Source organism: Hylobates moloch, unplaced genomic scaffold (assembly GCF_009828535.3).
Source record: "Hylobates moloch isolate HMO894 unplaced genomic scaffold, HMol_V3 SCAFFOLD_18, whole genome shotgun sequence".
Classification (NCBI taxonomy): domain Eukaryota; kingdom Metazoa; phylum Chordata; class Mammalia; order Primates; family Hylobatidae; genus Hylobates; species Hylobates moloch.
Window position 1 is genome coordinate 60,474,303 of NW_026652293.1, and position 25,328 is coordinate 60,499,630.

Below are 25,328 nucleotides of genomic sequence, written 5' to 3' on the forward strand. Positions count from 1 at the left end.
GGGGGAGGGGGGAGGGATAGCATTAGGATAATGCTGTCCCTGAAGTCAAAACCAACGGAATAGGCCCCAGACACCCCTCCTCTGGAGCAAGCGTGAAGGAAAAAAAAAAAAAAAGGACAAATGTCTGTATTTAGACAGTTCTTGTTTCTTCTTTTGAAGCAGCTACAAAGCCACAAGTTATATCAAGTCATCAGTTATGCTATAGATTACGTGACCTGTCAATATATGATTTACTGCCTTTGTTTTGCTCTTGTATGCTAGCCTTTATAAACCAAACTCTGTTTTGTTCAACACTCATTTTTTTGAATGGTAATCCACTGAGTCAGTGTGTACCTTAATATAAACATCCTCCTGTTTTCCCATTATCGGTCTCTCTGGTCCTCAGTTTCCCACAACAGAAATACCGGGTGCTGAAGGCTTTTTGGCTTCCTGCTCCCTCCCTGTTTACCCCTTTTATCGCCCTGCTTCCCAACAGCCCCCTGACTCTGCTCCCCATTTTCTGCACGCCTGCGTCCCCGCTGCAGCCCGGGACCTCCTCGTGGGGGTCCACAATTGCAGCACCTCAAGGTAGCGGCATCCCACCTCTTCCACCTCGCCGCCGCCACAGCAGCAGGAGCCCGGCTTGCTGCGCAGGGAGCGGCTGGCCAGGGCCTGACCCCAAAGACGCAGGGGCAGGTTCTCTGCAGTCCTGAGAGGTTTCCGCTCCCGGGACCCCCAGGCAATTCAATTCACTCATCTGGCGCCGCCTCCACCACCGTCCAAGCTGGGGGAAGGGGCGGGCAGGGGCAGCGGGTCCCACAGATGCCAGCCAAGACCTCCGCTCCAGAATGCTTGGGCTGCTTTCCCGGGGGGGAAGGACATTACCTTCTCCAGTCACCAGGAAAACCGTAACTGTACACCCGGAATCCCATTGCCAACAACTTCATGTAAACTCCAGTCCCAAGGACACAAGAGAGGCCCAGGCCTCAGGCCCCATGGGCACCCTAGGCGTCAGGGCTCTCGCCAGATGGACGGGGACAGTCTACAAATCTCGGGGCCCACCGCAACAAGTGGACAGGAAGGAGCAAACAAAGGAAAAACCCTACGAAACGCACCTCCAACGCAACCAACCAATCCAAGAAAAATACGTCTCAGGGCTCCACTGGCCCACCCTCGTGGGCGGCCCTGCCACCCTGTTCTGGCCCAGCTCAAGCACCCTCCACCCTACCCCAGCCTGCTCAAAGGGGCCCTGTGTACTGGAGCAGAACGCTTCCTCTCCAAGGCTCTATGGATCTCGCTTTCTAGGTCCCTCACCCTCTCTTTCTCTTCTTCCCCCTTTACCTCGCGCTCTTTTTGTCACCTTCTCTCTCTTTCTCTCTCTCTCACCCTTCTCTCTCTCTCCACCCTCACCCTGCCTCTCTCTACCGCTGTCTCTCTCTTCCTGCGTTTCTATCTCTCCATCCCTCATTCTTTGCTCTCCTTCAAGCTGTCTCTGTGTGTATCTTTGTCTGTGTCTGTGTGTGTGTGTTTGCCCACGCGCGTGCACCCTTTGTGGGGGGGCGGGGCGGTGGTTTAGCTTGTGGTGGTCGTTAGTTGTGCCTGGGTGGGCCTCACCCCCTGTCTCCCGGGATCAGACTGCCGGCTTTGGTGCCAACGCGGGGCAAACAGTGCCCCCTCGCCGGACCCCTTGTTGCCGACAGGCAGGGTCCTCCTCGGGAAAGGCAACGGTGGTGAAGGCTTTGTGAGAAATAGGGCCCGCGGGGCTGGGTCGGCTTATCGCCCTTGGGCAGCCCTGGCAGCTCTGGCTGGGTAAGGCAAGAGGGGGCCTTGCAGGAGGGGCAGCGAGGGATCCAAAACAATCCCTCAGCGCTAAGGCGGACGACCGGAGGGGATCTCAGGACCCAGGACCGTGGGCCCTGGGCCCTGACGCCTCGGAGCACACCCCGTCCTGAGCGGGCCCGATGTGGTGGAATCTCGGGAGCTCGGGAGCCGGGGGAAGGCCTGGAGTTTCAGCGGAAGGGAGGCTGCCTGGAGAGCCCAAAGCCTGTTCTGGCCCAGCCCAAGCACCCTCCACCTACCCAGGCCTGCTCAAAGGGGCCCTGTCTACCAGAGCAGAGCGCTCCCTCTCCAAGGCTCTATTGTTCTCGCTCTCTAGGTCCCTCACCCTCTCTTTCTCTTCTTCCCCTCCACCTCGGGCTTTTTCTGTCGCCTTTTCTCTCTCTCTCTCTCTCTGTCTCTCCTCCCTCACCCTGTCTCTCTCTCTGTGGCTTGGAGAGCGCTTTCTCTCCTTCTCTTCTTCCCCCTCCACCTCGCGCTCTTTCTGTCGCCTTCTCTCTCTCTCTCTTCCCTCGCTATGTCTCTCTATCGCTGTCTCTCTCTCCCTCCGTTTCTATCTCTCCATCCATCTTGCTCTCCTTCAAGCTGTGTGTGTGTGTGTGTGTGTGTGTGTGTGTGTGTGTGTGGCCGCGCGCGTGCGCCCCTGTGTGAATGGGTGGTTTTGCTCATGGTGGTCGTGAGTTGTGTCTCGGTGTGCCTCGGCCCCTCTCTCCCAGGATCAGGCTGCCGGCTTTGGTGCCAGCGCGGGGCAAAGCAGAACTCACCCGGCCCCCTTGTTGCCCACGGGCTGGGTCCTCGTCGGGACAGGCGACAGGGGTGAAGGCTTTGTGAGAAAGAGGGCCCGCAGGACTGGGTCGGCTGATCGCCCTTGGGCAGCCCTAGAGGTTCTGGGTGGGTGGGACAAGAGGGGGCCTTGCAGAGGGATCCAAAACAATCCCTTAGTGCTAAGGCAGAGGACCGGAGGGGATACCAGGACCGTGGGCCCTGGGCCCTGACGCCTCGGAGCACACGCGGTCCTGAGCGGGCCCGATGTAGTGGAAGCTCGGGAGCTCGGGAGCTGGGGGAAGGCCTGGATCTTCGCGGGAAGGGAGGCCACCTCGAGAGCCCGAAGCCTGTGCGGGAGATAGAGGCCTCTGGCGCCCCCGCCCGGCAGCAGGGCAGCGCTGTGGCGGTCCCGCGCTTGGCCTGGCCACCAACTACTGCCGGAGACTCTGGGAGGCCAGCGGAAGGCGCAGCGCGCGGCGGACGGTGCTAGGGCCTACAGCGGGAGAGCGGCCGATAGAGGGGGAGAGCGGCCGATAGAGGGGGAGAGCAGACCAGCTCGGCCGCCGGCGAGCAGCTCAGGGGTACTTGATCCGAGCCCCGTGGACCCGAGGTTGCCGGGATGCCTGGAGTCGGGCGCGCAAGACTGAGCCGAGCTCTTGGGGCTGCCAGGCGTCTATGGCCATACCACCCTGAACGCGTCTAATCTTGTCTGATCTCTCGAAGCTAAGTAGGGTCAGGCCTGGTTAGTACTTAACTGGGAGACCGCTTGGGAATACCGGGTGCTGTAGGCTTTTTATTTTCCCGGTCCCTCCCTCTTTCTCCCTTTTATCGCGGTGCTTCCCAACCGCCCCCTGACTCTGCTCCTCCTTTTCCGCCCGCCTGCGCCCTCGTGGTACCCCGGGACGTCCTTGTGGGGCGTCCGCCACGCCACTGCAGCACCGCCAGTTAGCAACTTCCCAGCTCTTCCGCCTGGCAGGCACCCCATCAGTAGCCCAGATCGCTGCCCGGGGCAGGGCGGGCCGGGGCCAACCTCGAAGGCTCAGGGGCGGGTTCCCTGCCGTCCCGGGTATCTTCCCTCTCCCGGGACGCCCAGGGAATTTAATTCACTCATCCGGCGCCGCTGCCACCGTCCAAGCCGGGGGAAGGGGTGGGCAGGGGAAGCGGGCCCCACAAGACACCAGCCAAGACCTCCGCTCCAGAACGCATGGGCTGCTTTCCCCAGGGGAAGGATATTGCCTTCGCCAGCCACCAGGAAAACCGTCCCTGTGCACTCGGAATCCCATTGCCACCACCTTCGTATAAACTCCAGTCCCGAGGACACGAGACAGACCTAGGCTTCTGCCCCGTGGGCATGCTCGGTGCCACAGCTCTCGCCAGAGGGACGGTAGCACTCTACAAATCTCGGGGCCCACCGCACCAAGAGGACAGGGAGGAGCCAACAAAGGAAAAGTTCTATGAAACGCACCACCAAAGCAACCAATCCAACAAAAAATACGGCTCAGGGCTCTGTTGGGTCATTCCGTTAGCCCTTCCACCCTGTTCTGGCCCAGCCCAAGCACCCTCCGCCCTACCCCGGCCTGTTCAAAGGGGCCCTGTCTACACTCCCTCTCCAAGGCTCTATGGCTGTCTAGGTCCCTCACCCTCTCTCTTCGTCTTCCCCCTCCACCTCGTGCTCTTTCTGTCGCCTTCTCTCTCTCTCCTGACTCACTCTGTCTCTCTATCACTGTCTCTCTCTCCCTCCGTTTCTATGTCTCCATCCCTCTCTCTGGCTCTCCTTCAAGCTGTCTGTGTCTGTGTCTTTGTCTGTGTGTCTGTGTGTGGGTGTATGTTTGCAGGAGGGGCAGCGAGGGATCCAAAACCAACTCTCAGCCCTAAGGCGGAAGACCGGAGGGCCTGGGCCCTGACGCCTCGGAGCACACCCAGTCCTGAGCAGCCGGATGTGGTGGAAGCTCGGGAGCTCGGGAGGCAGGGGAAGGCTTGGAGCGTCGGCGGAAGGGAGGCCGCCCCGAGAGCCCGAAGCCTGGGCAGGGGACGGAGGCCTCTGGCGCCCCCGTTCGGCAGCAGGGCGGCGCCGTGGTGTTCGTGGGGCTTGGCCGCCCGCTACTGCCGGAGGCTCTAGGAGGCCAAGGGAAGGGGCAGGGCGGCGGCCAGCGGTGCTCAGGCAGAGAGGGAGGAGAGCAGCCCAGCCCAGGCGCGGGCGAGCGGCTCTGGGGTCTCCCATCCGAGCCCCGCGTCCTCCGGGTGGCGGGTCACCTGGAGTCTCCACGCGTCGTTGGGCCGAGTTCTTGGGGCGGCCAGGCGCCACTGTCACGGCCCACGACCATACCAACCTGAACGCGCCTGATCTTGTCTGATCTCGTGAAGCTAAGCAGGGTCGGCCCAGTTAGTACTTGGATGGGATTCCACCTGGGAATACCGGGTGCTGTAGGGATTTTGGCTTCCAGCCCCCTTTCCCCTTTCCTCTTTTCCCCTTTTATCTCCTTGCTTCACCGCCCCCTGACTCTGCTCCCCCTTTTCCGCCCTCCTGCGCCCCGCAGCAGCCCGGGACCTGGGGTCCGCCACTGCAGCACCGCCAGGTAGCAGCATCACACCTCTCCCGCCTCGCCGCCGCCCCAGCAGGAGCCCGGGTTGCGGCTGGCCGGGGCCCGACCCTGAAGGCGTAGGGGCGGATTCCCTGCCGTCCCAGGTGTCTTCCCGCTCCCGGGAGGCGCAGGCACTTCAATTCAATCGTCCGGCGCCGCCGCCACCGTCCAAGCCCAGGGAAGGGGCAGGCAGGGGCAGCGGGTCCCACAGACGCCAGCCAAGACCTCTGCTCCAGAATGCATGGGCTGCTTCCCCCCGGGGAAGGTCATTGCCTTCATTAGCCACCAAAACAACCGTCCCTGTGCACCCGGAATCCCATTGCCACCAACTTCGTGTAAACTCTAGTACCGAGGACACGAGACAGACCCAGGCCTCCGGCTCCGTCGGCAAGCTCGGCCCCTCGGCTCTCGCCAGACAGACGGGCGCACTCTACAAATATCGGGGCCCACCGCACCGAGAGGACAGGGAGGAGCCAACAAGGAAAAACCCTAGGAAACGCACCCCCAAATCAACCAACCAATGCAAGAAAAAACACGTCTCAGGCCTCCGTTGGTCCACCTGCGTGGGCGGACCTGCCACCCTGTTCTGGCCCAGCCCAAGCACCCTCCACCCTACCCAGGCCTGCTCAATGGGGCCCTGTGTACCAGAGCAGAGCTCTCCCTCTCTAAGGCTCTATGGCTCTCACTCTTTATCTCCCTCACCCTCTTTCTCGTCTTCCCCCTCCACCTTGCGCCCTTTCTTTCGCCTTCTCTCTCTTTCCCTCTCTCTCTCCCTCCCCCCTCCCCTTGCGCCCTTTCTTTCGCCTTCTCTCTCTCTCTCTCCTCCCTCACTCTGTCTCTCTCTCTATCGCTGTCTCTCTCTTCCTCCCTTCTATCTCTCCATCCCTCTCTCTTGCTCTCCTTCAAGCTGTCTCTTTCCCTCTGTGTGTGTGTGTGTGTGTACCCGCGCGAGTGCGCCCGTGTGTGTCTGTGTGTGTGGGGGGGTGGTTTTGCTCGTGGTGGTGGTCGTGAGGTGTGTCTGGGTGTGCCTCAGCCCCTCTCTCCCGGGATCCAGGATGTGTGTGTTGGGGGAAGCTGTGGAAAGGGTGTTGAAGGAAGGTGACAATCAGCTTCCGGAAGGGCACTGACAGGCCATTATTCCTGTGGCTTGGCAAGTTTTCTGTTTGAACTTATTTCTTGTTAAGGGTCCAAGTGTACTGACTATGGAGATAAGAAAAGAAGAATAGCTCTGAACAGCTGAAGCTCTGTGAGGTACAGAAGACTTTTCTGGCCCAGAGAGACTTGAGTATGGGATTTGAGACACATCTCCACACCCTTTCCCAGGGGCAATTGTTTAAAGGTATGTTGTTCCTAACTAGCTGTCTCATCTGGAATTTGTGATGCAAAGAACAATGTATAGCCAGTCAGTGGCTTATGGATTTTAATGTAAATTTTTGATGAAAATTTTAGGAACCGCCTCTTTTCTTAAAACCCACTTGCAATGGTACTAATTGGAGTGTATATTCAGGGCAGCTTTAGTCTATGCTCTCAGGTAGGTATCCTAAACATGTGCCTTTGAATATACTTTTGAAAACAGATTCTGACTTTTTTATTGTGATGGGTTGACAGGGGACTGGCCTGGGACACCTGCCTGGGTGTGAATACCCCAACCATGCGCTGCCCTCCCCAGCAGAAGAGGCGGGTGGACAGCAGGCCCCCTTTGGTCAGAAACACATGCATTGCGAAGCTGTTCTGGAGCTGGGTCCTGCTTGCAAGGACAGTTCCACAGGTGCACCGGAATGCACAGGCAGCCTCCCCTTTCCACCCGCCAGCATTCCCAAGCACGCCTCGGCTTCCGACTGTTCTGTGCTTTAGGAAGAAAACTCATCTTCAGGTTTTTCTCCAGGAACAGAGATTCCAGATTGGCTTAAGAGTGCGCCCTTTATTAAAGATGGTATGCATGGAAAGACATGGAACAATTTTGGAAGGATACAAAAAAATTGCCCATTTTATTAATAGTCTCATTCAACCCCTCTGCGGACCTCATCTCCTGTCACTCATAACTAAAGGAGGCGGGTCCTGGAGCCCTGTCCAATCAGGGACATTGACGTGGGAACTGTCCAATCAGGAGCGCAGCTTGAGGGGCAGAGGCGGTTTCCGGGATCTGGCGGGGTCTTTGTCTTGTACCGCAGCTGGAGCTTCGGTCCCGTATTCTCGGCTATTTATCCTCAGCTGCGGGAGGCCCTGGTGACTCTGCTGCTGCAGTATCTGGTTTCCCTGTGACCTGCAGGTGCTGAGAGTTACATAGCTAAGATGCCAGGACACCCCGAAAGCCGGAAAATGGTGAGAGTTCCCGGGAGGGTGTTCCAAGATGGCGGCCCGGCCTCCTGGCGTCAGTACCAGAGTCCGCGGCCGGGAGTCCCGGCTGGCACCGGTGGGATCTGTCACCTCTGGGTCGGGTCGGGGCGGGGCCAGGCCGCCAAGGGATTCTCCTCCCATCACTGCGCCTCGGCTTCCGCCCGGGCCTCTGGGCGGCTATGAAGCCTCAGCCCCGCGGGTCCCCCAGACTGTGTGCTTGGTCCAGAGGGGAGGGTCATCGGGAAGAAGCCAAATCGGTGTGCGAAACATGCGTGGGAAGAGCTATTCCATGGGGTTCATCTTAGCTGTGCAGTCCATCCTTTTTCCTGTGAAAAATGGCGTCACTCTTAAAGCTTTGAAGAGTTTGTTTGAGCAAAGGGAGTTTCATGAATGGGAGAGCGCCCAGCTGTGGTGTGTGGCTTGTGGGTTTATGGAGGAGGTGCTTGAAGGAAAGACTTTTTGTAAGGTGCATGAGGAAGCAAGCCAAATTTAATGATTGACTGGCTATAGTTACAGTCACCTTATTTGGACTGTCCAGGTGGAAATTTCCTGGTTATTTAATGATTAATTGGAGTTTTGTGATTGGTTGAACCTGGATTTTGTTTCCACTTAAGGTAGTCATTAACAAGAAATGCATTTGAGCTATTAATATTCTTTTTCATGTAGAAACGCAAGACACTAGAGCCACCTCAGTCTAATTGCCTGCTAATTATTTTAACACTGAACAAGAGACTGGTTTTCCCCTGCATTTTCCAAATAACATGGAAAGCAGGGTCTCAAATCCACGCCTCTGTTCCCCCAGCCTAACTCCTGCCTGCAATAAAATACTAAATTTTCAGTTTATTTCCAAAATTCATAAAAAACACCGTCACCTCTTCAATTCACAACATTGTCAGCTATTTGTCTTTTATTGCGTACTCCAGGCACAATATTTTAATTAATCATTTTTTCACAGAACATTGGAGGGCACTCTTTGTTGTTGCTGTTGTTGTTGTTGTTTTGTTTGTTTTTGTTTTTGTTTTTTCTTTAAGAAGGAGTCTCGCTCTGTAGCCCAGGCTGTAGTGCAGTGGCGCGATCTTGGCTCACTGCAACCTCTGCCTCCCGGGTTCAAACGATTCTCCTGCCTCAGCTTCCTGAGTAGCTGGGATTACAGACACACGCCCCCACCCCCGGCTAATTTTTATATTTTTAGTATTTTGTATTTTAGTTTCACCATGTTGGTCAGGCTGGTCTCCAACTCCTGACCTTGTGATCCCCCGCCTTGGCCTCCCAAAGTGCTGGGATTACAGGCGTGAGCCACCGCACCCTGGCCTGTTGTTTTTTTCCCCACCTGGCTCTTTTTTTTTTTTTTTTTTTTTTTTTCTGGTTGAGTTGGAGTCTCCCTCTGTTGCCAGGCTGGAGTGCAGTGGCGTGATCTCGGCTCACTGCACCCTCCGCCTCCTGGGTTCAAGCGATTTTCCTGCCTTAGCATCCCAAGTAGCTGGGACTATAGGCGTGCACCACCACACCTGGCTAATTTTTGTATTTTTAGTAGAGACGGGGTTTCACCATGTTGGCCAGGATTGTCTTGATCTCTTGACCTCGTGATCTGCCCGCCTCTCCCTCCCAAAGTGTTGGGATTACAGGCGTGAGCCACCACGCCTGGCTTGTTGTTGTTTTTAAGAGGATCTTGCTCTGTCATCCAGGCTGCTGGAATGCAGTGACATTGTCATAGCTCACTGAAGCCTCCAACTCCTGGACTCAAGTGATTTTTCTGCCTCAGCCTCCTGAGTGGCTAGGATTAAATGTGTGTGCTACCATGCCCGGCTAATTCTTTTTATTTTATTTTTTTGTAGAGATTGGGTTTCACTAGTTACTCATGCTTGTGGCACTCTTTAAAGATTTGTTTTCTGTTTGTGAAAGCAGAGAATAACCCCCTGGCACTCTATTGTAAAGCAATATTTGTGCCACTCTGCTTTTTATCTTTCCTAGCCACAGATGCCTTGTACAATATCTTTGAGTTGAGTTTCCGCTTTGGAAACTTTACAGCTTGTTGTATCCTCAGCCACTCTTTTTTATTTTTTATTTATTTTTTGAGACGGAGTCTCGCTCTGTCGCCCAGGCTGGAGCGCAGTGGCGTGATCTTGGCTCACTGCAAGCTCCGCCTCCCGTGTTCACGCCGTTCTGCCTCAGCCTCCCGAGTAGCTGGGACTGCAGGCGTCCGCCACCATGCCCGGCTAATTTTTTTGTATTTTGAGTAGAGACGGGGTTTCACCGTGTTAGCCAGGATGGTCTTGATCTCCTGACCTGGTGATCTGCCCACGTCGGCCTCCCAAAGTGCTGGGATTACAGGCGTGAGCCACCGCGCCTGGCTCCTCAGCCACTCTTATCCTAGTCCTGAATTTCAGAATTGTCTGGGAATGGCCCCAAGATGCCCACAGTGGCTGTATCTCTTGGAGTATCTAGTGAATTTTAGTTTCTGGGTTTTTTCCTCCCAGAGGACAGCCTATGGCATGGAGATGGAGCCTCTCAGTGGAGGAGCTGGATGTCCTGGGGCTGAGAGAAGTCTTCTGGTACACCCTTCATCTAAAAAGCTAACCCCTTAGGCATTCTCCCTCAACCCCCAAGTTCATTGCCTGGAGACACATCAGTGGTGTTGGGAGAAGACAGAAATAATTCCTGCCCTTTGGATTCTCAGACTTGTGAAGGGAGAAAAACTAGTCCAAAGGACAAGCAAAACCTACTCCAGGGAGCTGGTGCGAGAACATGCAAAGCAAAACATCCCTGGGGCACACCGTGAGGCACAGTGCATTGTCTCCAGACAGAGTGGTCAGTGAGCACTTCAGTGAGCAGAATGGGGAGTGGGAGAATGTCCCAAATTATAGGATAGCCGGACTTGATGCTTGAGTCGGATGTGTCTGTGTTCCAGGTAGCATTGCTACTCCCTGAGTTTGTCACCTTAAAAAGATTTGTTCACTTATCATCATCAGCTTTTTATTAAGTATATATTACACTTTATCGGTAGAGCTTGAAAGGTTAGAAAATATTTACAAAGGGCATGAAAGTGGTGAATTCTAGGAAAAAACTATGTAGTCATATATTTCATTTGTTAAAAAACTCATTTACCTTTTTCTTCATCAGAGTGAGTATAGTAAGTTTCTCAGTTCTGTTCTATTTTAAGGGTGATTTCAAACAGAATCTCAGGGCTTAAGTTTGGGAATTCTACCAGGGGAAAAAAATAGGAAGCATCTCTTTTTCATTATGCGTATAGGAAATTCACTTTCACAAGACAGTATGGTAGATTAATTAGTAAATTATATAGATTCATGAAACATCAGTTCCTCTTTTTTACAGGGTGGATAATTTGTGACGTTAAATGTTCTGTATTCAATTATCTGGACATGCAAATTCAATGCTAAGTTTTAGGAGATGGGACATGGCTCCTCTTAGAAGGGTTCACATTTAGTAAGTGTTTCCTAAATGATCTGTTATAGAAATATTCAATTGACGTTTTTGTTATCTGAAAGGAATAGACACTTTTGCCTTTCCTTTTGAAATATAAAATGTAAGTGTCTTACAATTTTATTCCCTTTTATAAACACTGTCTTTGAGTGATTTTGCTGAATTCTTCAAACACTGGGCGTTTTCTCATTTAAAACTAAATGAATAGCCCTGACTGGAAAGTAGAAATCTGAGCCCAGCGACTCTAAGTTAAGGCCAATCTTGAGCCTGCAAAAGAAGGTCATTGAAGGCCCAGTTAGTGCTTCCTGAGGAGCCTCCTCTGCAGGTGTCCCAGCCTGCTCACACAAGCATGGAAGAGCTCTTTACATTGAGAGAAGCTACAGAGCCCTGGAAAGTGGGAGATCCACAGGCAGATGCAAATGGGGTTGGGTTGGAAGACGGGTTCAGAAGCTCTTTCTGAGGATAAAATTTCGTTGTCCTGGGCTGTTTCTAGACTTTGTCAAATAAAGCTAATTTAGCTTTACCTAAAAAGTTACTTAATTCTAAAGGAGTATTGCAACAGGGGAAAAATACCAACTATATCTGCAGTCGTCTGAAATGTTAGGCAGGAAAGGGCTTTATTTAAAGGGGAACACACAAGACTAGAAAGAATGTGGGAAGGGGAGGACAGGATGAAAGGTGCCAAAATTAGATCCTAGATCAGAGAATGTTTCACCCTGAGGTCAGCCTGTGTTTAGGAGGGGCATAAAGAGGGATTATTTGTTGGCTTAGGCTGAGTATGCATCAAAGATCAGGGGCCTGTTGGAAAGAGAGAAGCTAACCCATTTATGCCTAGTGTTCCATTATGGGAGCACTAAGCTCATGGAGTTATTTATACTTCCTACTGCTAGATGACCCTACTGCTCAGGGTCATCACCATGGTCTGATTTTTCACACACAAAAAAATTTGCCACCTCCAGCATAAGTGGGTTAAGCAGTGGTTGGTGAACAAGTACCTTTTTTTTTTTTTTTTTTTTTTTACCACTAAAGAGAATTGTTCAGGTGATTGTTTATGAGACAAAAATGGGAATTTGCAATCTGTGTCTGGCTTTGTAATAGGTTAAAAAAAAAGGGAGCATCATCTAAGTCAGAATGAGAAGAGTGTTTCTTTTCATTCAGCTGTTCTTTGAGAACATTAAGGATGGGGAATTTCTTCAATCACATCTATTTACCAGGATTGCCTACCCACCCAATCTTCTCCTGCCACTTTCCTTTGCTGTATACAGATCTTCCATTTGGCTGTTTTGAGATGTACTTTTTATGACAAACTGGTACATGTTTTGCTGAGTTCTGTGAGGAGTTCTGTCAAATTATTGAACTTGAGTTTGGGGTTATGGGAGTCCCAGAGTTACAGGCAGTCACTCAAGAAGTATAGGTGGGTGCCTGGTGCATGTGACTGGCCTCTGTAGTGGGGGCAGTGATGTGGGACTGAGCCCTGGCCTTGCAAGGTCTGTGCAAAGTGACTGGTGTCAGTATTGAATTGTTGAGCAACCAGTGGTGTTGGAGAATTGGTTGGTGTTCAGGGAACTCCACACATCTGGTGTCAGAAGTTTTGTCAAAAGTGCAGGAGCGGCAGCTTGGAGGCAGATGCCCTTTCTTAGCAAAGGGAGGCTCTGTTCTGTACACAGGCTGTCACACTGCACTGTCCTGTGATTCCAGGTGTCCTCCCAAGATGAGAGGGGACTGAGGACTTAGAGGGAAGGAGTTCTGAAAACAGACCCCCTTTCCCCACAGCTGCTTTCACGTGATTCCCACCCACTCAAGAACATAGCCACTAACTATTGATGTGGCCATGCCTCTTCCAGAACAAGGCTTCACTCTCAGGAATTTCACATACAACACCTTTGCTCCTAGAGTCTCCGACCAAAATCACACATGTGTCTTCAGGACTCTTGGCATATCCCCTACCTCAGATACTGTTTCTGTAGCCACAACCTGCTCCCTTCATCAATCTGGGCTTCTGGACTAGCTGATTATAATCTCATCTTCCTGCATGGACACAGAAATAAGTCAGGGCATAGCCCCACATGGAACAGTATCTGAGCATAAACCAGTTCTTCCTTCAATCCTTCACTGTCCCCCACCTGTGGATCCTTGAGAGCACCTTTCTCTTTTTTGCTCTTTTCCCCACAAACCCTCTTTCATGTGCCTAATCCAATGCTCACTGGAATTCCAATGTCCAGGAGTTCAAGACCGGGCTGTTGTAGTAGCAAATACAAATTATAAGGAAGAAACTTAATTTTTCCACATGAGAATGAGGGAAGAAATTTTTCTCTTCTCCCTTTTATTTTCTTTTTTTTTGAGACAGAGTCTCGTTGTCTCCCAGGCTGGGGTGCAGTGGCGCGATAGGCCCACTGCAAGCTCCACCTCCCGGGTTCACGCCATTCTCCTGCCTCACCTCCCGAGTGGCTGGGACTACAGGTGCCCACCATCACGCCCGGCTAATTTTTTGTATTTTTAGTAGAGACGGAGTTTCACCATGTTAGCCGGGATAGTCTCAATCTCCTGACCTCGTGATCCGCCCGCCTCAGCCTCCCAAAGTGCTAGAATTACAGGTGTGAGCCACCGCGCCCAGCCTCCCTTTTCTTAAAGTATTTAATTTAGAAAAATCTTATTATTCTTTTGTTTATTTATTTTGAGACAAGGTGTTGCTTTTTCACTTAGGCTGGAGTGCAATCATAGCTAATTGCAACCTGGAAATCTTGGGCTTAAGGACTTCCTGCCTCATCCTCTGGAATAACTAGGACTACAGGCATATGCTACTATGCCTGGCTAATTTGTAAAGTTGTTGTTGAGACAGGGTCTCAGTATGTTGTCCAGACTGGTCTTGAACTCCTGGCCTCAAGAGTGCTTTCTACCTCAGCCTGCCAAGGTGCTAAGATTATAGGTGTGAACCCCCATGCCTGACCTGGACAACTTATATGTATTTTTTCTTCTGCTTCTTGAAATATATGCAAATTATTTTACCAGCTAAATAAATTTGAATCATTCTTTTTAACTTATGGTTGTCTTTATCTAAGACCTGGATTCTCTTGCATCGTTTTTTGTTTTTTTGATTTGGCAGAAATTTATTGTTTAAAAAATTTTTAAAGTTGATTAAGAACATGCAAAAGTTGAGCCCAAAGAATAGAATTAAATTCAGCAACCAGAATGGTAAAGGGTAACAGATACTAAGTAGGTGCCTTTGACAAAAAACTGATCATCCAAGGTGATTATCTGACATTTGGAGTTTGAAGTACTTACACTGCAGAAGCGAGAACAGTTTAATGTATGACCTGTACAGCAGAGTTTCTAGCTATATCATGATTTCTTTTTATTACTTAGGAAAAGTTAGCGTGGTTATGTGTAGTCTTTAGTAGATGACCTGCATTCATTTAAATTAAACAGTATTTTCAACAATAGTGTATATATAAGGCCACAATATTATTTATTTCTCATGCTGCCTTGTCTAAGAGGCTGCAATATTTATTTTGAACAAACCCTTAAAGTAGTGATTTTTAACATCAGTGCTATTTATTCTTTTGAAATATAAAATGTCTTATATTTCAGTGAATTAAGGTCATATTAATCTCAAAAATACTATATACATCATGACTAGTATATGAAAAAATTTTTACCTAGATATTTTCTGGTTGAATTTACCAATCCCTTATTTAATCTAAGCTTTTCTTTAAGATATTTTCAACTTCTTTTCTTCTCTTAACATAACCTTTCTCTGATTGAGAGCTGTTTTTCTGTCCAGTGCTTTGGGTGTCTGTTTCAGAAGCTTTGTGAGTATCTTACAGTGTCTGTAAGCAAGGTGGGGGTAATAATGACAGCTCATGGAGCTATTTTATTCAGACTTATGCTGGGCATCTAGCAGTATTTTTTTCCCCTATTGCCATTACACATAGAATCTGAGGTTGGAACACTGTTTCCATTTCCATTACTGCTAAAGTGCAGTTCTACCCAGGAGTCCTGCAGGCTCTCCTGCAGCCTAGGGGCCCCTGCACTGTAACGGTGTGGGAGCACAACTACAGCAGTCAGCATTTGCATGGGCTGTAAGCTCTGGGTGGTAAGCTGTGCCTTGGTGGCAGATGGCCAGAGTTGGAAGTGGATACAGGCCAGCAGAAGATGGGTGCTCGGAGAGTCAGAAATTATTTCTTTGAAATGTAAATAGCCAAGAAGATAGATTCTTTCATTACTGTTGCTGTAGGAGAGTAGAAGCAACCTGGCTCTAAGTTGCAAAACTACCTCATGCCTTGCAGATATGGGAATTTTGTTTTTCATTGGAATATAGCAAATTAGCTAACACAGATGACTCCCCCTTTCCCCAATTATCAGGTGAATTTAGGATGAACTATATATGATAAATGGTGCGGTCAGGTCTGCTGCTTGAGGACTAATTAAGGTGACTTACATTCTGTCTTTTTAATCTCTTAGCAGATTATCTGTAATGCATGTCACATTCTGGTTGAGTTGTGTAATTTAAACCAGTTTTTTGTTGTTGTTGTTGTTCTACCATTGTAGAGAGTTTTTCTGGGATTAGAGATGATTTTACTTGTAGTTATATTCCCCAAGCATTGTCCAGAATTACCAGACATAGTATAAACTTATAAGGTGCCTACCAGGCTTCACTCCAGAGAGGCTTTCCGTCTTGGGCTTCTAGTCACAACTCATACTTGTGCAGCAAAGTGCATGCTGCCCCTAAAATCTGCAGGCAGAATGGTCTCTGCCTATTTGGGATCTACAGTCTCTTCTAGAGAAGTTCAAACAGACTTCTACCAAAACAACTCCACAGGGCAGCAATCAACCATTCACTGCCCTGGCTTCTTCAGACCTGAAACTAACTCAAAGACCCTGGTACCCAGAGACCCAAACAGGGTCACACGTGTATTAATTACATGACTTGAGACCTCAAACTCCTCCTTTTTCTCTTGCCCAAAGGCCCACAAATGTGTAGAGGGCACCTGCTGCTTTCTGGCCCATCCAAGATGTAAATCTGCAGCTCCAAATTCTAAATCCAGGTCATGGGATTTGAGAAAAGAAAGTAACTTTTGTCAGAAGAATCTGAGCCATTTTACTCATCAGGCCCAGAGAGATGTTATAATAAGGCCATAAACATGACCTACTCCTCATTTTTAATGTATTCTTTCCTTGAAAGTGCTTGCTATTGTTACAAGTAGCTGTAAGTTAACCTAATAATGCCACACCAGACACTATAACCCACACTCTGTATTATATGGTCACTCACCAATCACTAACTAATGTTATTTCTGTAAACCAATGAGAATTGCAGACAAACAACTTTGCATCAGTTCACTCTTTTGTCCCGCTCCCCCGCCCTCTTTTTTTTGCCTTTGAAAATCCACTTGGAAGTACTGCTAATCAAAGTGTATATTCAGGTCAACTTAAAACTATACTCCCAGGTAGCAATCCTCAAGCTTGGCCCCCATAATACTCTTAATTATATCAGTTTCATCTCAGCTTTTTTCTCTAAAGGTCAACATTTTATGGAATGTGTTAGAGCAGTCTCCATCAGGAAATCTCTCCTCTGGTTTTACTCTGCTTGCGGTAACATCCAAGATTGCTGAGCTAGGTTGATCCCACTTAGAATCTGCACGGGAGATCTCACTTCTGCCTGGGATTTACAAGACAGGACAAGACTTTGGATTGAAGATGAACAGAAAACCCATGGGAGACATGTTCTGCATTCTGAGACATCAACATAGACATCTTAAAGTCCTTCTTTTAGAGGGATTTTTTTGAGCATTTCAGATTGTCCCATGACCTGCTACATTTGTGTGAGAGGCTCCTGGTTTAAACAGAACCTCAGGCAAAATTTTTAAGTGTAAACCAGCACATGAGCAGTGGGAGGTTAGCAGCACATAGTAGCAAGAGCCATGACTATAACTATAGTTACCTTTAAACTGTGATACTGGAGTAGAGAATTTTTGTCTTTCCTCTTAACCAAGAGTTAGCTCATCAGAACAGGTACTGTCACACCTGGATTCAGGTTCTGCAGCTCCACCAGGGCAGTTTTATTTGCTATTCAGAATCAACCTGAGTGTGAATTTCCTGAATCACAATGAGGGCATCAATCCAGGGACACCAGAACTCTCTCACCAGCACCTGGGAGTCTCTGAGAAATTTGGAAATGTTCTATGCAAACTGTGGCCAGGCTGATAAGAGGGTCTAATTTTGCTTCCCTCTCAGAGTAAGAGGAATGAGTTACCTAGTACTTGGTTCTCTCCTCAGTCTATTTGGTTGGTACCCAGGTGGAAATTGCTTCAGTACCCTGGTACTTAGTGTAAAAGAAAAGAGAGGAGATATGGAGATTCAAACTGATGTTTTTTCATGATTAGATTCAGATTTTAAGTTATTTATTTTTTGGCTGGGTGTGGTGGCTCATGCCTGTAATCCCAGCAGTTTGGGAGGCCAAGGCAGGCGGTTCACTTGAGGTCAGGAGTTCAAGACCAGCCTGGCCAACACTGTGAAACCCCATCTCCACTAAAAAAACTAGCTGGGTGTGGTGGTGCATGCCTGTAATCTCAGCTGTTCAGGAGGCTGAGGCAGAATCGCTTCAACCTGGGAGGTGGAGGGTGCAGTGAGTTGAGATTGCACCACCACACTCCACCCTGGGTGACAGAATGAGACTCTGTCTCAAAAAAAAAAAAAGAAAAGAAAAGAAAAATATTTTAAGTTACTTATTTTTTGACTACCAGTATTACAACAGTGGTGTTTTGTTCTTCTGTGTGCAATGGCACATGATAAAAATTTGTCCTATTACAGTTGATGTTAATTTCATTCACTTGGTTAAAGAGTTCTCTGACAGATTTTTCTACTATAGAGTTAATTATTTTTCTCTGCATTACTAAGTACCTGTTGTAAATTTACTGGCTAATTTGTTTAAACCATCACATTTATTCTGTAAGCAAGCTCACATCTCTTTTTTAATTCTCTTTGCATATACCTTACTTTGAAAAATGAAGGCTCTCATCTTTGTTTACTGGTCAGAAAAACTGGGATGAACCCAGGCTCTGCCACTTACTGGATGTTTGACAGAATATTCTCATTGGGCTAGAATTATTGGCATCATTGGTGAGCTTCTTAGAAATTCAGAAACTCAGGCTTCACCCCAGATCTCCTGAATCAAAATCTGAAGTTTCCAGTTATTTGTTGTACACATTAAAATGTGAGAAATATCTTCTAACTCACCACAACTTTTCCATTTGAGAAATACACACAACTTAGTCCATACAGTGTAAATATAGTACTCAAAATTGTGCAATGCCTGTGTGGGTACCCTTAATTTTATACTTTGTCATCTAGAAAGATATTGTATATATACTGGATTTATGGATCTTATGCATTTTTTCCTCAAAGTTAGTGAATATATTTGAAAATATTTCTGAGTTAAAAAATTATCTTATTGGATAATTCCAGGACTCAGTCAGAACTGGTTCTCTTTACTCTCATTTTACCTTAAGCCAAATTAAGAATTATGCCCGTGGCCACTTAGTAAGTATGTAGTATGTGGTTTTTGGTTTTATTTTTTTATTATTATTATTTTTTTTCAGAGACTCTTGACATTCAGGGATTCAATCATAGAATTCTCTCTGGAGGAGTGGAAATTGCTTGACTATGCTCAGCAGAATTTGTGATGTTAGAAAACTACAGAATAGAAATGTGGTGTTAGAAAACTACAGAAACCTGGCCTCTCTTGGTGAGGATAACTTCAATACACAATTTCTAATATACTCTGTGAGTTTTTTTTTTTTCTTTTGTTTTTCTTTTGTTTTTTTGAGATGAAATCTCGCTCTGTGGCCAGATTGGAGTGCAGTGGCATGATCTCGGCTCACTGCAACCTCTACCTCTGGGGTTCAAGTTATCCTCCTGCCTCAGCTTCCTGAGTAGCTGGGACTACAGGCGCACGACACCACGCCCAGCTAATTTTTTGTATTTTTAGTAGAAACAAGGTTTCACCATGTTGGCCAGGATGGTCTCGATCTCTTGACCTTGTGATCTGCCTACCTCAGGCTCCCAAAGTGCTGGGATTACAGGCATGAGCCACCGCGCCTGGCCTTTTTTTTCTTTTGTATAATGTTTTAGGGAATCTCTGCTTTGCATGAATGAATTTCAGATCGCCGTTTTTAAGAAAAACTTAGGGATTTGTTGGTGTAGAAAATAAAATCTTGAAGATGTTGCATCATGACATAAACCTTTTTCTTTCTTCAGCTGATTTGTGTCCTTTATTTTAGATTAGTGGTAACTCCAGAAATTCAGAGGCATAAAATATTGTTGCCCGCACCTTATAATCACATTACCACTTCCCATTACCACCACCTGTTTTTTTCCCTGGGAGACTGGGTCTCGCCATGTTGCCCAGGCTGCTCTCAAACTCCTGGGCTTACGTGATTTGCCTGCCTTGGCCTGTCAAAGTGCTGGGATTAGAGATGTGAGCCACCATGCCCAGCCAACCACCACCAAGTTTTGATTCAGCACAGCACTGGGTAGTGGAGCTAAGGACCCACAAATTAGAAAAGTTTTTAAATATCATAAAGTTTCTGTGAGGAAACAGTATTTGGTGTTAAATTTTTAGACTCTTTTGTTTTTTCCACTGAGCACAGTACTAAGTTAGTAATTGGAAAATCCCAGCAGAAGTCATACTACTTTTTCTAATGAAAGAGTCCTTGGCTGTTCTCTAAACCAAACCTGATCACCTATATGGAGAAAAAAAAAAGCCCCGGAGGGTGAGGAGACAGGAGACAGTAGCCAAACATCGAAGTAGGTGGGAGTGAATAAAGCAGATGACACAGATGAGATGTCCAAAGGTCAAGGAGAAAGCCAGATCTTAAAATGTGGTTTGTGAAGCTATGCTCCAGTGGAAATCATTTCTAAGAAGCCCTGGTTTCTTTCTCTTGCTCTCATATAGAGACAGACATCTTCTGTCCCATGCTCTTCAATTCTCTAAGGACTGGACTTCCTCTTCCACAATCCTTCTAGCTTACAAAGAAAATCAAAGTCCTTTTCATGGCTTACAAGGGACTGGAGGACCTGGCTGCCTGCTCTTTTATTGCTTTTCAGGACATGGGGCTATCTGTGATTTATAAGGAGCTCTGTGTTAAACATTTTCTAATTCCCATTTTGAATCTTGTCTAAAATGTGTAAGAGTAGTGGAGATACTGGGATTTGGTTTAGAAATCCCAGAAACACCACACCCAGATGTTGTATGTTTTCTGCTTTATAATTTCATATCCTATGAAGGTTTCAAATGTGATTCTACAGAAAGTTACACTCAAATCATTTTATCAGAACACTAAGCATCTGCCCCATATAATAAAATCTAATGTTATTTTACTTCAAAATGTTAAGTTTTTTAGTATGTACCGAGGCATATATTGTAAATGCTCTGTGCCCCAATTCCTAAACTGTACATGGTTTAATGTATCTGCTTTCTACATTTAAAAAATGTACTGTGCCACTGAGGAACTTAGAACATTGCTGAGCATGTATTAAATTCCCATTTGTTTCCTGATTTTTAAATAGTTATTATTTTATAATTTTTTCTTGTTTAGTTTGAAGCTTACTAGGATTGTGTCATTGATATGTATGTATTTATATATACATACACGTATATACATAACATGTCCTTGATATGTATGTATGTTTTATGTATATGTATATACACACGTGTATATATGCGTGTGTGCATAACATTGATTTTTTTGACCAATAAAAATTGCATAATTATGTATTGTGTGTATTGTAATAATTTGATAGGTATAATATATTGTAAAATGTTTAATACAATTAAGTTGATGAAAATTTATGTCACCTCACATGGTTATGTTTTTTTGTAGTGAGAGCACTTGAGGTCTCCTACTGTTGTAGCAAATTTTAAGCATACAAAACACTGTCTTAACTACATTTTAAAGCTATACATTAGATCCCCAAAACTTATTTATCTTATAACTGAAAGTTTGTCCTGTTTGAACATCTTATCATTTTTTCTACCTCCAGAGCTTGTCATTACCATTGTAACTCTCTGCTTTTTGAGTTCAATCTTTTTAGATTCTTCATTTAAGTGAGATCATACAGTGTTTGTCTTTCTGTGCCTGGCTTATTTTGCTTAGCATAATGTCCTCAGGTCCATTTGTGTTGTTGAAATAGTAGAATTTCATTCTTTTTTATGGGAGAATAATATTTGGTTGTCTATTTATACCACATTTTCTTTATCCATTCAGCATCCACAAATAAGTCATTTTTAAAAAAAATATCCTTGACAGTTGTCAGTAATGCTTCATTGAATACAGGGGTGCAGATATTTCTCTGAGATACCGATTTTATTTTGTTTATATACAGAAGTGGAATTGCTGGATTGTAAGACAGTTCTAGTTTTTTAAAATAACCTCCATGCTAGTTTTCATAATGACTCTTCCAGTTTACAACTCATTAAGAGTGTACAGAAATATTTTGTCACATCCTTGTTAACACTTGTATTTCTTCTTTTTGATAGCCATTCTAACTGCTGTAAAGTGCTATCACATGATTTTGATTTGCAATTTGCTGACACATGGTAATGTTTAACATCTTTCTACACACCTGTTGGCCATTTTAATATGTTAAAAAATATTCAGTCTGTAGCCGGGCGTGGTGGCACGTGCCTGTAATCCCAGCTACTCGGGAGGCTGAGGCAGGAGAATTGCTTGAACCCGAGAGGCAGAGGTTGCAGTGAGCCGAGATTGCACCATGGCACTCCAGCCTGGGTGACAGAGCGAGACTCCATCTCAAAAACAAAAACAAAAAAATTCAGTCTTTTGCCTGTTTTTTAGTTGGGTATTATTATTACTGTTTTGCTTCTGATTTGTGTGAGTTTCTGCTATATTTTGAATACTAACCTCTTACCATACATGGTTTGCAAATATTTTATCCCATCTTAAAGGTTCTTATTTTTTGCTGTGCACAATATGTTTAGTTTGATACAGTACAACTTTATGTTTGGTTTTGTTGCCATACTTTTGATAACATATTTAAAAAATCATTGCCAAGTCAGTATCATGGAGGCTTTTCATATGCTTTTTTAAAGATTTTTTAAAGGATTTACGTATTAAATTTAAGTCTTTATTTTGAGTTAATTTTTGTGTATGGTACAAGAAATATGATTTAATTTTATTATTGTGCTTGTGAGTATCCAGTTTTCACAGCACCAAGTACTGAAGATGCTATGTTTTCTGCATTGTGTATTTGTAGTGTCCTTGTCAAAGATTAACTTTAGATGCATAGATTTACTTCTGGGCTCCGTATTCTGTTCCACTGGTTTTTGTGTTGGTTCCTATAAATATACCATTCTATTATTTATACTGTGGCCTTGAAATGTAGTTTTAAATAATGAAGTATAATGTCCCCAGATTTGGTTTTATTCCTCATGATTGCTTTGGCCATTAAATATTTCTTATAGTTTTATATACATTGTAGACTTTATTTTCTATTACTATAAAAAGTGGCACAAGAATTTTGATAGGAATTTGAATTAATCTTTGCTTTGGATAATATGGCACTTACATAATATTTATTCTTCCAATCCATAAACATGTCATATATTTACATTTATTTGTATCTTCTTTAATTTCTTTCATCAGTATCTTTTTTTTTGTTTAAAGGTCTTTCACCACATTGGTTAAATTTATTGCCAAGAAATCTATTATTTTGTTGCTATTGTAAATGAGATTTTTTTTACTGGTTTATTGCTACTCTATGTAAACAAAACTGGTATTTGTATGTTAATTGTATATTCTGCTACTTTACTGAATGCATTTATTAGTTTAAGCTATTTCTTGGTGTACTATTTATGGTTTTACATATATAAGATTATGCCATCTACAAACAGTGACTTTTTTTCTTCTTTTCAATTTTGATCTTCTATGTTTTCTTGCTTAATTATTGTATGTAGGACTTCCAGTTCTGTGTTCAAATAGAACCATTAGAATGGGAATAATACAGACTTGCATTGGTGTTTGTGCATTTGAAGGAGCAAACACCTCTTTTCATTTTTATAAACTAGTTTCAGTAGGTAAAGATCTTCATCTTTTGGGTCTCAAAGCTGATGAGATCTTTTCTGGGCTTGCAGTAAAAAGGGTTGTAGCTGGGTCACAAGGTTGCTGCCAAATCTGGAGTGGGTTTTACTTTTAGTGGGCTTGTTACCAGGAGCACATGTGGTTGTGAGTCCTGTCATGTTTTTGGGCAGACTGGATTGTCTTCAGGACTTTCTGTGGAGCAGGCACTAGGGCAGGGTTCTGTTATATGGTGGGCCTAATACCAGATGCGTGGATGAGTGTGGCTCCCACTGAGTACCTAGCAGGGTTTCCCCAGGTTATCTACAAACAGTGACTTTTGAACTGTTTTGTGTGGGTCACAAGTATGATGCCCTCAGCTTTTTTCTTATTCCTCATGATTGGTTTAGCCATTCAGTATTTCTTGTAGTTCTATGTACATTGTAGGCTTGCATTTTCTATTACTATGAAAAGTGGCACAGGAATTGTGATAGGGATTTGAGTTAATTTTCAGATTGCTTTGGATAATATGACACTTTGTTAATCAAAGGGCCTGTCTTCTCAAAGTGACTCTTCTTGATCCTGGATTTTAGCACAGTTTCCTAATGCCCTGTATCCCAAAACTCACTATATTGTCCAGGCTGTTCTCGAACGCCTGGCCTGAAGCAGCCCTCCTGCCTCAGGCTCCTGAATGGAGGAGATTACTGTCATGAGCCACTGTGCCTGGCTCTCTCATAAAGTTACTTTGGTTGATGGATGGCTGACTAGTTTTTTTTTTTTTTTGCTGCAAGGGAATATAAAAGTAGGGAACTCCTATTCCATCATCTTGATAATGTCATTGTCTCCATACATTTCTGCCTTATTTTGTTCTCTTGTATGTCTGTGTGTTATTTTAGGTTCAAACATTAAGAACAACATGGTAGAATTTATACATTGTGTAAAAGGTAAATTAGATAGCTAGTAGGTACCCTATATATATTATAATATTCACCTGTAAGATTAAATTTAGTGCAGACAAAAGGGCTCATTAAGATTTTCATCCACTTTTTTCAACCTCTGTCCAAACTGTAATATAGTTTATGCCCAAATTTTTATCAGTTACTCTTAACCATATTTTGCAAAATTTGTATTTTTTAAATTTAGAAATGTGAGGGTATTATTTGCTTTTAAAGGCTGTATTACAGGTTATTTATTTTGTAAAATAATATCATCAATATATTAGTAATATAAATAGTTATTTGTAGTGTAAATACTTATTAAAATTTTCTCATTAGAGAATTTTATTAATTATTGTAGTGCATTTTCTGTAAAATTGTACTGCCATACACCACAGGGCAATGATTCAGAATGCCTGGTCTTCATAGATGCACAGTCACGGATTGAACATTGTAGTTATTTAGAAGATTCTTTTCTACTGTTGTATCAACGTTCCAAACAAGATTTTATGGTTAAATATTTCTCTCATTCTAGTTTTGCAGTTCTATGTTAACTGTATTTTTATTTTAGGGTAGGTTCCTTGACATCGGTTTATTGTATTCTTGGTTTTACCTAAGCATTATTTTGGATGACAATGTGCAGCTTTTTATGTACAGTTTATGTCAATTTGCAGTTTAATTACAATATGAATTAGCCATATATGTATTCACAATTCAAGTTCAACAGAGTTAATGAAAACTAAGCAAACTAATGTTACATTATAAAGCCCCAGTCAACTATCTTATACTTAAGCAAATACACCGAGTAATAGTTTGTAGCTTTATTGCTGCTTTTGTTCAAACTATGTTTTATATCCTCTGTGACCAAGGAAATTTCTGATACTGTCCTATCAGGCTAAAGAAACAAAAAGCCGGGCGTGGTGGCTCATGCCTGTAATCCCAGCACTTTGGGAGGCCGAGGCAGGCAGATCATGAGGTCAGGAGATCGAGACCATCCTGGCTAACACGATGAAACCCCGTCTCTACTAAAAATACAAAAAATTAGCTGGGCGTGGTGGCGGGTGCCTGTAGTCCCAGCTGCTTGGGAGGCTGAGGCAGGAGAATGGCGTGAACCCGGGAGGCAGAGCTTGCAGTGGGCCGAGATCGCACCACTGCACTCCAGCCTGGGCAACAGAGGGAGACTCCGTCTCAAAAACAAACAAACAAACAAAAAGACAGTGATTATACTTTCAAGTGGCAGTTCATCCCAAATATTCCATATGTAGACAACTATGCTCATATTTGTTTGTTTTAATAAGGCTGTGGTCCAAAACCTTACGTTTTTGTAGAAATTAAAGCTTTTCAGTTCCATTCTAAAGAAAGGACAGCCTCATGATCTAAAT

At 45.6% G+C, this 25,328-nt stretch overlaps 1 protein-coding gene and 2 pseudogenes across 4 annotated transcripts in view; all 3 read left to right on the top strand.

The window, feature by feature from the left end:
- The first annotated feature begins 3,251 nt into the window (after nt 1–3,251).
- Nucleotides 3,252–3,371, top strand: LOC116458193 (5S ribosomal RNA; annotated as a pseudogene).
- A 1,521-nt stretch (nt 3,372–4,892) lies between these two features.
- LOC116458204 (5S ribosomal RNA) lies at nt 4,893–5,011 on the top strand (annotated as a pseudogene).
- A 2,314-nt stretch (nt 5,012–7,325) lies between these two features.
- The window catches only part of ZNF678 (zinc finger protein 678), a 53,889-nt gene continuing 35,886 nt past the window's right edge, over nt 7,326–25,328 (top strand). For all 4 annotated transcript variants that reach the window (XM_058430750.1, XM_032137694.2, XM_058430751.1 and 1 more), the window contains exon 1: nt 7,326–7,484. In XM_058430750.1, the coding sequence (XP_058286733.1) occupies nt 7,455–7,484 (30 nt within the window). In that variant the 5' untranslated portion in view covers nt 7,326–7,454. The remainder of the gene's footprint in view (nt 7,485–25,328) is intronic.